The sequence below is a fragment of the Chaetodon trifascialis genome, chromosome 1, assembly GCF_039877785.1.
Source record: "Chaetodon trifascialis isolate fChaTrf1 chromosome 1, fChaTrf1.hap1, whole genome shotgun sequence".
In the NCBI taxonomy this organism is placed as follows: domain Eukaryota; kingdom Metazoa; phylum Chordata; class Actinopteri; order Chaetodontiformes; family Chaetodontidae; genus Chaetodon; species Chaetodon trifascialis.
The window spans coordinates 11,137,554-11,150,181 of record NC_092056.1 but is presented as its reverse complement, the minus strand read 5'-3'; the positions used below and the strand labels follow the sequence as shown (position 1 = coordinate 11,150,181).

The window sequence follows — 12,628 nt, the reverse complement described above, 5'->3', positions numbered from 1 at the left end:
AATACAAAACACTTGCACACAGTGTGCAATCATCTGTATGTGTAGGCTACAGAATAGGGTTAGAAAGCCAGAAAGCCCTGAAGGCAAACTTTTCCCTTGCGCATGCAGTGCATGCCCCAGCCTCAGGTGTTTCACAAAATTACAGACTAGTAGCTACAAGAACTGACAAAAAAGCCAAAATGAGTGTAACATTCCTTCTTTATTAATGCAGTTCTGCAAATAACTGCAGTTGTGTTAGCATGCTTTATTTCATCCCCAAACTCAGCCCTGCTGACATTTGAGTATGAATGAAAAAAAAATCTAATACTCAACTAGTCAACACTGCAGAAATATCTTCTAGATTTGAGATTTAAAAGCTTTTTTCACTCAGTGCTTTGAGCTCCGTAATGTTCAAGTAGTCAACAGTACTGATCATCTCGCTGATCATTCCATCCATGCAGCCAGCAGTCAGCAAGACCCACATGTAGGCTCTATAACATGTATAACATCTACTGCTAGCTTGCTGACATTTACTGCCAACTTGCTGACACTGTGGGCTAATACGCCAAAGACTTTAAAACTTTCAAGACTTGACTTCAAGACTTTTTAAGACTTTCAAAGATTTTAAAGTCTCTAGTGTTGGTATTAATGTGACCTACCATAAGCAAATCAGTGATGCTTGCTTGGCCAGAGATGATGAGCTGAATACTTTTTTACTTGTTTGAGTCATGATTAACTCTGATCTGTCCCACTATGATTTTGAGCCCGGCATGCTTTACAGAAGTTCTATTTTCCATTTTTAATTAAACATAAACTGTCTTTGTTGTCTTATTTGCTGGGTGGTGTTGGTGATGGCCCAGGATCTGGGTTTCTTTCTCCAGTAACAGTTGGAGCTGTTTTGCTGAGGTGGCGGTCTGTCGCAGGAACCAACTTCACTGCAGGTGCTGGATTGATTGGCGTCTGCCAACTCTTGTAACAGCAGTTAATGGTTCAGGATTAAGATATTGGCCTGAGCTGGTCATTTTTTCCTCAATATCTTGGGATCAATTTTTCTTTAGTGGGTGGGCAGCCTTCTGAGCTTTCTTGGGGCATTGTCACTGTTTGTCCCTGTTAATTTCCAACACTTTTGTATGTGAGTGAATCTTTGCTGTAGATATTCTCTTCCAAGTCGCTAATGAGTATGTATGATTAATCACGAGCTGAAGTGCAACTCTGGGGAGCAATGTAAGATGTGTGCCATAAAGACGATGTATGTTATATATAACAGGTCGCATGTGAGAACAAAAAAACACAAAAGCTACAACTGGTGAAAAATGTATGAACCTTGATCTGCTAACAGGGTGTGGAAATGATTTCATTTACTATTCCCTGTACTATTAGAAATATGCAGCATGTCTAACAAAGTGCAGAAAATATAGGAGGAGAAGGTGTAAATAAATTAATGTGATAGACTTACCCACTGCTAGCAAGCGAGGTGTGTTATGAAGTCCATAGAAAGAGGAGGTGTTAAACACACATCTGTTGATGAAAAGTCAGATTTTGCTGCATAAATTTCTGCTGTACTCTGAGCTCTATATATTACATGAACATCAGCGTTTTCATAGCACTCTGACAAAAGTAAGAATTTTTAAAATGTGTCCCAATTTTTTTATTCAAGCACTTATGAATTAAGGCCCACGAACAAGTTTCAATCATGACACACAGTTCATATTTGATCACTACTGAGCTCACTTTAGGTTGATCCACAAAAAGGTAGTAGGTGGACCTTGAGTTGGGGTTGTTTTGTTAAATATTATTATCATGATTGTTATTTAATTAAAGCAGCAGTAGGAGGTACATTTTATAGATTATCATTCATTTACAAGTAATTATGCTCCTGTGCTTCCAAAAGGTGAAATGTGTGAACTCTTTTCAGTCACTCCTCACTTGATAAATAATAATATTAATAATAATAATAATAATAATAATAATAATAATAATAATAATAATAATAATAAACGACAACTGTGTCATTTAAAATTTAAATTAAAATATAGCTTTTCAAATGTTGCTCACTTTGTTTACTCAGCTGTAATATAACTAGGATTAAGAATAGAGGCATTTGGGCTTTGTATTAAAGCAGACGCTGTTTGTGAAATATATGAGTATAGATTGTGTGAGACAGATTCTTTGCAGCTTTTCAGAGCTTTGAAGAATTCAGCAGCCGAAATTGGTTCAAGTCCAAAACAATTTACAGAAAAAATTGCGACACTGTTGAAAGCAATAGAATTTCACAGAGAGGGTCGTGACCCATCAGCGATGCTTTTTCTTGCCAAAATATATTTCCACATACACACACACTCACTCAGTCACACACATGCAATGAATACATCATCTCCCACATTCTGGGTTCAGTTTGTGGCTTCGCTGTGTTAGAATTTTTGTTTGTTTGTTTTGGGTTTTTCCTGTGGTCCTCATCATGCTAAGGCTGTGTGTGTGTGTGTGTGTGTGTGTGTGTGTGTGTGTGTGTGTGTGTGTGAGAGAGAGAGAGAGAGAGAGAGAGAGAGAGAGAGAGAGAGAAAGAGAGAGAGACCTGGTATTAATCACGTTGTGGGGACAAAAATCTGTTTACACAGTCACATTGTGGGGACTCACCTGCCTTATGGGGACAAAATGCAGGTCCCCTTAAAGTAAATCATTAAATTTTAGGGTGCAGACTGAGGATAGGGTTACAGGTTCCGTAAGGTTAGATACAGGGTTAGGAATAGGTAAATAGTGGTTATGGTTAGGGGTAAGGCTCCAGGAAATTAATGTAAGTCTATGTAATGTCCCCACAAGTGATAAAAACACAACGTGTGTGCGTGCGTGCGTGCGTGCGTGCGTGCGTGCGTGCGTGCGTGCGTGCGTGCGTGCGTGCGTGCGTGTGTACTGTACTGTACTAGTCTTTCACAATGAATTCATCAACCTAGGAGATTCAAGTGTCTGTACGGTATATGAAACTAAAGCCAGCAGATGGTTAGTCTTAGCTTCGCATAAAGACTGGAAAAAAGGGGGAAACCGCTCATTGTGGCTCACAAATGTTAAAGGTCACTAATTAACACATAATATATGAAGTTCAGTGACAGGTTGTAGTCTCACATGGGGATATGTGCTGGACAATTTGTTGGCTGAGAGCACTGACACCAATAGGGAGTCCAGGAACCAGTCCGGCTCTCAGCCCCCCATTAAGACAGCAACTTGTGGTTTTTACACTTCAGCTTTTATACGTACTTAACAAATTTAATATGGCATGTTAATGAGTGAGCTTTAAAAGGTGGATTTAGTTTCTTTTAGACAGAGCCAGGCTCGCTGTTTCCCAGTTTCCACATTTTATGCTAAGATAAAGCTAACCTGCTGGTGGCTGTTGCTTCTTACTTAAGAACAGACATAAGAGTGATATTGATCTTCTCATGTACAGCAACTCCCTGCCAGCGTTTTCCCAAATTGTTACAATTGTTACAAGATTGTTAGCAACTACACAGTCATCATGTACAGAGTGTGCTTCTGTACATGATGAACCTCCATGCTTCTTTTTTTGTTTTTTTGTTTTTTTGTTTTTTTGTTTTTTGGCTTGTTTGCTGGTCACCCGCTCAAACTTCTTGCTGAGTCCAGATGGAATCAGTCGGGGGTGACCGCTCATGCCAAGTATCAAATTTGAAACCCCAAATCTGTCTTGTATGAATCAGAGATGAACACAATATGGATGGAAGTAGACAAGAAGCAAAATGGAAAGAAAAGGAACTCTGGGCAGTCCAGCAGTACTTGTCTCCTGATGGAATAAGTGAACAGAAGGGGTTGTGCAACTACGCAAACATGCTGCAACATGAATGTTTAAAATCACTATGTGTCACACTTGTGTATGCAGAGATGGAACTGATGGAGTCTATTGTATTTGGGTGTTTCCTTTTTTAGTTTTTTCCTTTTTAATCTATATGAAAGTCAAAGTTTCCCAACTGTCTCTTTGAATATATTCTTCATTTATTGTATTTTATAACAAAATTTTCCATTGTGAAACCGAGCCATCCCTCTCAAGGCAATGTTATGTTTCTAATCTTCGTGTATGTAATTTACACATATATAGTTGATTTTGTTTTATATCCTTTTTTTTATTGTCAATTTGTTCTTACTCTATATCTCCATTTTATTCTTGCTGAATGTAACAACTAAATTTTGGCAGTTTTTTCTTATCTTAACATACTGGAATCTATTTAATATTCAATCTGAGAACTAAATGAATCGTGTTTACTTCGTTTTTATTTTAAGCATGGCAGCCTAACAGTCATTTCGCCTGTCATGCTCCCTTTTTGGCCCTTAAAACACAAACTTACCCCGCCTAATGTATATCTGTCCTCTGTTTTGGCATGTGGCAGGTGATTGACATCAAAGAGAAGTTGAAGGAGTCCAAGAGGTTTTGGTCCAACCTGCCAGCTGACATCTGTGTTCAGGGCAATCTCACAGAGATTGACGAGGAGCAGTGCTGGAACAGCCACACGAAGGGCAGGTGAGGACTGCTGCTACTCTTTATAACCATGGCAAAGTCACCCCGCTCTACCATTATCACGTTTTGCCTGCCAGGGATTAAAATAACCACACTGTGTTCCCAGATTAACACTCTCTCTGTGAGGACAATGGTTAGTACTTATATGGAGAACTTCTATATAAGCTCCGAGGCTCCAGGTCCCAGAGGAATGTGGAGTTTCCAACATCTCTTATCACCACAGCAGCATGTAGAGTATGGCTGAGCTGTACAGTAGATTGGACAGAGAGTTGTTTTCTCTGACAGTGAACCAGACACGTTTGGCAGAGGACATATATCACCCCATCACTTTAGCCCTCTCCAAGTAACAAAATCACCAGATGGTGCAATAAAAGACATGTTAATTCTCTTGTTGGTGCCAATGCCATTTTTAAGCATCGTTCTAAATCTGGTAGGTAAATTGATTGCACAGAGATGATAAAACATAACAGTCAGACCATGTTAGGAGGGTGCTATGAAATCAGTGTATTCTCCTGTTATGTAAACCATGTGCACTTCACTTCCTGTAAAACTCATTAAGTACAAAATGAGTGGATGCTGAAACAGGAACACATGTGCACAACAAGTGCAAAAATGTAAACAAGACTGCAATTACTGCAGCAATTAGATTGTGTGCTTCGTTCCTTGTGAGCACATGTTGCCTTTTTCGTGATTCATTATTTTCATTACGCCACAGTTAAATTGTTTTTGAACTAATGTTAAAAAAAGACCAACAGTAGTCATTTGTGGGCATCAGGCAGGTTAGGGGGCGCTCTGTAGCAAAATGCCACCACTCTCAACGTGAAATGGATTGTTGACCTGATCACACACTTATGTTCTGTCTGATTTAAGCATCCACTGTTTGAAAGAGTAGCTCTTATAATTCTGTTTATAATCCCAATTCTGAAACAGTTTAGAAGCTGCGTAAAACCTTAATAAAACAGAATGCAATCATTTGCAAACAAACTGTGTTTACCGAGAATGGGGTGTTCCCAAGCCCATGTGGTAATATCCTTTATACAATCATGTCTTTCACAATTCTACATTCTTCTTTATTCTTCACTTAGATCCTCATTGTCTACCAGAAAGTGGTTGCTAGTCTTCAAGAAAATGCATGATGAACCCAATAAAAGGATCAGAAAAATGAAATGACTCAACACAACAAACAAGCAACGAGGTTCCAAAACAGCAGTAAAAAAATAACATCTATGTAGAATTAAATTTCAACCGTTTTGAAATAAGATCTTTTTTAAATCTGCCTGATGTTGTTGGGGATCATATTGTAGGGCAGAGGAAACTCTAAAAGTCTGCATGAATAGCAGCCGACTAGATTTTAATTTAGCCTCCACAGTTTGCCAAGATCATTGTTTGTGCATCTCACTCATATTTACACTGAAAGAACATTGTAGAGCTAATCTGGCAGCTCTGTTCTGTACGCTGCTGTTTTTCAGCAGCACTTGGCTTGATGACTGGGCAGTACTCCAGGTGTGACACAACAATTGACCTAACAGCATGAATCATAACAGGAGGTGGAACATATGCAGAACATTTCAATGAAATAGCCATGCCCTTTCCTTGGGGACAATGTAATCAATAAGGTCAGACCAAGATAGTAGGTTATCTCCTTTAACACCCAGTCATTTGGCTTTCGTGACCTGCACAACTGATCTCTCATCTGTGGACACATTGAATGCAGTGGTGTTTAAAAAGACCAGTCCTACTGCCAAGTACATTGTTCAGTACTAATTTGTTCATTTTCACCCATTTAGAAACGGTATACAGCTCAACCTGTAGATTCTCTCTCAGCTGTTAAAGTTGGTGATTCACAAAACAAAGTTGAGTCATCAGCGCACATAATTGCATCAGCTTCATTGACAACACATGGTAAATCATTTAGAAAAATTTAAAAGCAACCTCAAGCCACTCCCTTGTGAAACCCTACAAGATATTTTTTTACCGTCAGAAACCAGCCCCAACTAGTCATCCACATGCGTTACCCATTGATCAGTCACTAATGCAGTGCTAGCAGAGTGCCCTCTTCAAAGCTCCAGAAAGGTTCCACTGAGTAAGCAGTTATTAAAAATGTGACAGATTGGTTTGGAAAGCAGCCTAGCCGCAATTAAAAATGTTTTCCGTTCAGGTCATCTATAGCAGAAAGATGTTTCTTCTGACAGAGCTACCAGCATCTCTCTAACTCATGTTTTATCACTCATGATGAATACTGCTAACAATGTTGCTAGATAACATCCAAATGCATACAAAGTGACTGAACTAAACTGACCTGTGCATTCTACATACAGTCAGGATGCCCCTTTCATACCCAGTCATGATTCTCTCACCTGTTACCAATGAACCTGTTTACCTGTAGAATGTTCCAAACAGGTGTTCTTGGAGCATTCCACATCTCTCCCAGTCTTTTGTTGCTGGCATCAAATTCAGAATAAGCAGCATTCTCAGCATGTTGTACAAGATTATGAGATATTCACACAAATTCCACAATTTCAAGAGACTACCTGTGTCCTGCTGCTGTGGAGAAAGCAAGGACACCAAGTCCTGCCATCAGTGAGTGAAAGAGACGGACACAATGGCTGCACAAAAGATTGACAGTGCAACCACACGCAGATGACAACAGGTGGCTGAGCTCTGTAACCTTGGTAATTTGACTGGATTGCTTTGGTGGCAGAAAACGCTTAATGCACAACCATCTAAGAAAACACCTGAATGAGGACATCCTTGCTGCTGAGAAAACATTTGGAAAAAAAAAAAAAAAAACATACATATGCACAAACAAATTGAAAGACACACTCACCACAGATTCAGATGGAGTTTAAACAAACATGTTTTATTCATTTGCAGCTGTTTTTGTTTCAGATATGAAGTGCATGCCTCGTACTCACTGCCACTGATGCAGCTTGATAGCTTCATTGAAATGATTTGTAGAGACAGTACTACTTTTGTTCCTCGCAGTTTTTGGACGGCAAAGTATACACTGTGTTCCAAATTATTATGCGCATGCAGGTTGTTTGTTTTTCCTAAACAGTCAATGGGACTGAGGATGTCCTCAGCAATTACATTAATAGCATATGAATGTTATTACAAGAACAACTACTGATAACAGCTTTTAATATTTTGAAAATAAGTCAATAACTTGTTCCAAATTACTATGCAGAACACAGTTTGAAAACATCCCCGAGCTGCTGTTTGGACGAATGCTGCCGCGCACCCTCATAGATCCCCATTCTTCAGGGTGGCCAAAATGCAGCTTTATGCAGACCTGCAAGCCTCTGGAGGATTCTGCATCGAGAGGTTGTCAAGACTCCAGAGACACCAGCGGCTTCAGATACCTGTTTGCAGCTCAACCGTGGCTTTTTATAGCCGACCTATTAATTAACACTACACTGACACTATTAATTTGCCTGACAGAAACATTCCTTAATAAGTCTTTATCTGGCAGAATTTGTCTGATCCAGATGTGCGAGCTGATTGTTTTCATACTTTTGCAAGTGCAAAGAGCAAATAAAACAAGCAAATAAAACTGGCTGAACCTTTATTTGAAAGACAGAAAACTTAGTGAAGTAACATCCTGCTGATTCATCACTAGCAAATAATTTGGAACACAGTGGAATGAAATCAAGCAAATATGGACAACACTGTTATCTATTAAACCATTGTTTTGTAAGATTTTGCAGAAAATATTGTCATAAAGGCCAATTTTAATGCTTACAGGAAAACTACATGGGCCCATAAGGTGACTGAAGTTTTTGCTGTGTCATTGTGTCCAGATACTTCCCTGAAGTGGTGAAGGAGGGTCTTACCAACCAGGTGAACAACCCAGAGGTGGACGTGGATATCACCAGGCCTGACACACTGATAAGACAGCAGATCATGGCTCTGCGTGTCATGACCAACAAGCTAAAGAATGCCTACAATGGGAATGACATCTACTTCCAGGACTCGAGTAAGTTCTTGGGTGTTTAAATGTGCAGGTGGAGGCAAGATAATAATGTCTATTTGAACTAAAATACACACAGAAAACTTTGTCTATTGATTCATGTCGGTTTCATGGTGGTTTTGATATCGAACACACACACATACATCCCTGCAGAAATACAATTACCAAAATATCTCATGTGATCTCAGGTGTCATTCATGTAGCAAATCATCATACATCTCCTCAGGATGCGTCAGTATTGTCAACATTGACGTTATTAGGAGAATAAATAGCTGGAGGTATGGTGAGACAGACTGATAAACTGCCTGTTTAGGAAGATGTACATCTCCAAAGCTGCCATGACAGAAACCTCGGAGCTGACAAGCTGGCAGATTGTCTGGCATTGACTACTGCCACTAAATTTTGTACCTCAACTCCGTTTTTGGGGCTGACATGTTTGTCTCTTTCTGTTCAGAGCTACGTCTTCCTCAAGATCAGAGACTCAGTGCTGAAGCAACTAACATTGTTGCAAAGGTTAATATCTCACAGGAGCAGGCTAAATATGCAAAAAGGAAATGTCATGCTATGGTACTGTCCTTTATTAGTGTCCTTGTTTGAAAATCAACCCTTTGCACTCACTGCTATTCATAACCACCATTCTTTGGTCGTCTTCAATCATGCAAATCCCAGCATTTCACACCGACACTTAGAACAGAAAGGAATTTTACAGTGAAATCTGTTAATTTCAATAAAATCTCCCTGAAGAGCGGATTTGTTCATGAGGACTAAGTGAATCCTTGCAAGCCTTTCACACTGAGCTCTGTTGTGAACTCTCCCATGCAAATTTGCACCACTGACCAATAGCAAACTGTCAAAGTAATGGAGAGACTAAAAAAGGAAGATATCATAGCTTAATAGCTTTGTTCCAGGATTCACTTTTATCTAATCTTCCTCTGCCGAATTACAATCTATTGGCCTGTGAGCAACTGAGCTAAATGATAGGAAGCTGGCTAAGAGCTGCTGTTACTGACTAGTGTTAGCATGCTCTCAGCAGGGAAGTGCGTCAGCAGTTAGCTCACCAGCTACAGTTGTTCAACTACAGTAGCCGAGCACTTAGTCACTAATGGAGCTGTTCAGTTCTTCAAACAGATGTTAAACAGCAATTCTTCAATCTGAAGTTACCGGACCGAATCGCTGTGGTCAGTGGTGTAGCACAAAAATCTGGGCCCCAAACATTTGCAGCCTCAGTGGCCTCCCTTCTTTTAACATATCCACCTATAGAAGCAACTGAATCATTAGTAAAGGCATTCATGTTGAGAGATTATATGGGTTATCAATAATGATGGGCTTATAACACATTTAAGAAAGTTTAGTTAGATAAAGAGATTCTGGCCTCTTAACTGAGAAAACATTACTGTGTTAGTTACCAAGAAATGCCAACCCAGTATGTTTCAACAAAGAAGTAGCTCAATGAAACTTAAAGGCACAATCAATATATACACAAAAAGGTAGCCCCAGCCCCAAAGGTAGTAGCTGAAAACACAGCACATTACCCTCTTGTTAAAAGCTTATTAAAGAACAGAAAACCCACAGAAGCAATCATGATGCAATAGCTGTTGCAGATAGTTTGCTGTTGAGCCATTAACCAGTGCTTACAACTGACCTGAGGACAGTCACACTGTTATGATGGTGATGCACTCACTTTACTGATGCACATACTGAAATGTATTTGGACGGTGATGCTACGTCTCAGAAAAGTTGACTGAACTGGACCAAATGATTCAAATCAGCAGCACGAGTTACCAAATCCTAGCATCACCAGTATCACGTGGGTGAGCGGCACTGTGCCACTTCCTGATGACCAGTGTATGCTCCCTTCCCTGTTGCCATGGGGACTGAGCTAAAAGTTGCTTGCAACAATATTATTTTTATGCAAATTTGAATGTGTGTGTTTTTGTTGCTTCAGGTGACGAGGGCAGCAGTTCTGGCAGTGGCAGCGGCTGCTCTGATGGCTGCACAACAGAGTTTGTTTTTGTCGGAACAGAGGCTCCTGTGATCGGAGCCGACAGAAGCGACGAGCGCGCAGCGGTGGCAGCTGCCGGCAAGTCACTTTCCCGCGAACCCTCCCTGCTGCTGGTGATGGTCGCCCTCACACTCCCGCTCTTGGCAATGCAGACTCAGTGGAGATAATACATGGGTGTGGCCTGATCGCTGACTTTTATACTGTTAATTACAGTATGTTTAACAGCAAGTTCTACTGCTGTTCCCTCACCGGACATGTAGAACCCCCTGGAAACCTGTCAAGAATGGCTTACTGTGTGGTAAGACTGGAAGCGAGTGCAGTGCTGCATCCTGCTCGTCCCCCAAAGAATGCTCGGTGCCATCACTGAACCAGCTTTCACATCTGAAAAAAACAAAAAAAAGAAAATGTTGTGTTTTCTCTTTATTCTAAAGTGGGTTTTGAAGGACATGCTTCTCTTTTAACCAGTGAAAACCATTGAATCTGATTTTCCCAATAAAAGTGGGAATATATTTTTTTTTTTCCTTTGTATGATGAAGTTGTGAAAACAAGACGACACCCATTTGATCCTATTAGTCTTGTCCCCCTCAGACAAATGGAGAAAGTCTTACTGTGTGCATGCGTGGAAATGTTAACTGACAAAAACATTTTTTAGTTTTCTTTTTTTTTTTTTTTTTAAGCAGGCCACACAGTTTTGGATCAGTTGGTACAGGATTGTACAGTACTAGCAGTTCACCTGGTTTCCCGTTTGGTCATATCCGTGTGGCTTCAGGAAGCAGCGGTTCTTACAGCCACTTTATAGTTGCACATTTAATTATCTCTGAGAAAGTGCAAATGTACTGCACTGAGAGATGTACTTTGCACAGATTATTTTTGTTGGCTTCATACGTTTATAAAGCTACTGGAAACATCCTCCCCATAGAGAAAGAAGATCTATATTTTCAGATCATTTAACTGATTGTATTGTACTTATTAACAGTTGCAGTATGTATTTCACTGGAAAGTACTGTAATGTAATCCTACTGGTTTAGTTAACGGCTACATTTTTTTAAATAAATGTATTTGTTTTTACAAGTTATTTGATCACCTGTAAAATGAAAACAACAAGAGCGTTTTCGCAGCAACACTAAGCCATTATACTACAATTGCCTGCTAACAATATTCAGTTTCCTGATTTACTCTCTCCTGTTTGGGTACTTAAACAGTTCATGTTCCCTGTTTCTTTCTCAGAGGACTCAGAGTATGTTAGTGATATTAGCTGTATGTTAATGATGTTTTCATTTATTTTCTTGGCTCCCATGCTTTATTTATAATGATGATTTATTTTTAATGTTTATGTTATTTGTTTATATTACAGATATGGAAGGTTACACATCTTAATCCTAGGCCTGTGAGCTCCCATGTTGCCCTCTGACAGGCTCTGCAGGTTTACACACTCACCTCTCCTGGAGCACCACACAAAATTTTTCTTGTTTGGCTAATCAGAACAGACCCACCACCCCTACAGCCTACATGTTCTAGAAGTGGTCTTGTTTTCATAAAAGGCCTGTACAAAGTCATCTATTCAAAGAGAAGCAGGATGCCAAGGTTAGAGGGCTCTGACCGTACTCGTAGAACTAGGGTTACTATTCATAACCTTCATTCTATCTCCTGCAGGCTTTGACCTCCAACAGAGGCTCAGGGAGCGAAGCCAATAGCTTGTATTCCACTAACACAACATGATGGCTCTGACCTTAGGTAACATAGAAAAGGCAGGTCCCAGAAATGCTGCAGCAGCACTGTAGAGACAAACAAAGGGGCAAATGTTCACTGTTGCACAAAAGAGGGCAGTTGAAGCAGCTATCCTCGTGCTGGAGTGCGCCTGGAGGATCCAAGCATACTCCAGCCTGGAGAATAACAGCTGCTGTGAGCGTCTCAAAGAGTTTCACTGTAGCAGGCATGGGACACACTTCCTCTCCCTGTCGCCAGCACGAGGGTGAAAATAGCATCAAGCTGCATCCTCCAAGACCTGAAAAATATGTGATGTTCTTCAGCGCGAATGACAAGTGTGGGTGAAGTACAGTGCCTCTGTGGTCCCTTCAAATGAGCAAACAACGAGAGTATACTGATATCCACACTGCCAAAGTTTGCACAAGCAACATGGTTGTCTTCACAAACAACACCT

At 40.2% G+C, this 12,628-nt stretch overlaps 1 protein-coding gene across 2 annotated transcripts in view; it reads left to right on the top strand.

The window, feature by feature from the left end:
* gpc6a (glypican 6a) overlaps nt 1–11,949 on the top strand; it is a 142,584-nt gene extending 130,635 nt beyond the window's left edge. For both annotated transcript variants that reach the window (XM_070968818.1, XM_070968809.1), the window contains 3 exons: nt 4,368–4,498; nt 8,296–8,471; nt 10,411–11,949. In XM_070968818.1, the coding sequence (XP_070824919.1) occupies nt 4,368–4,498; nt 8,296–8,471; nt 10,411–10,634 (531 nt within the window). In that variant the 3' untranslated portion in view covers nt 10,635–11,949. The remainder of the gene's footprint in view (nt 1–4,367; nt 4,499–8,295; nt 8,472–10,410) is intronic.
* Nucleotides 11,950–12,628: the final 679 nt, after the last annotated feature.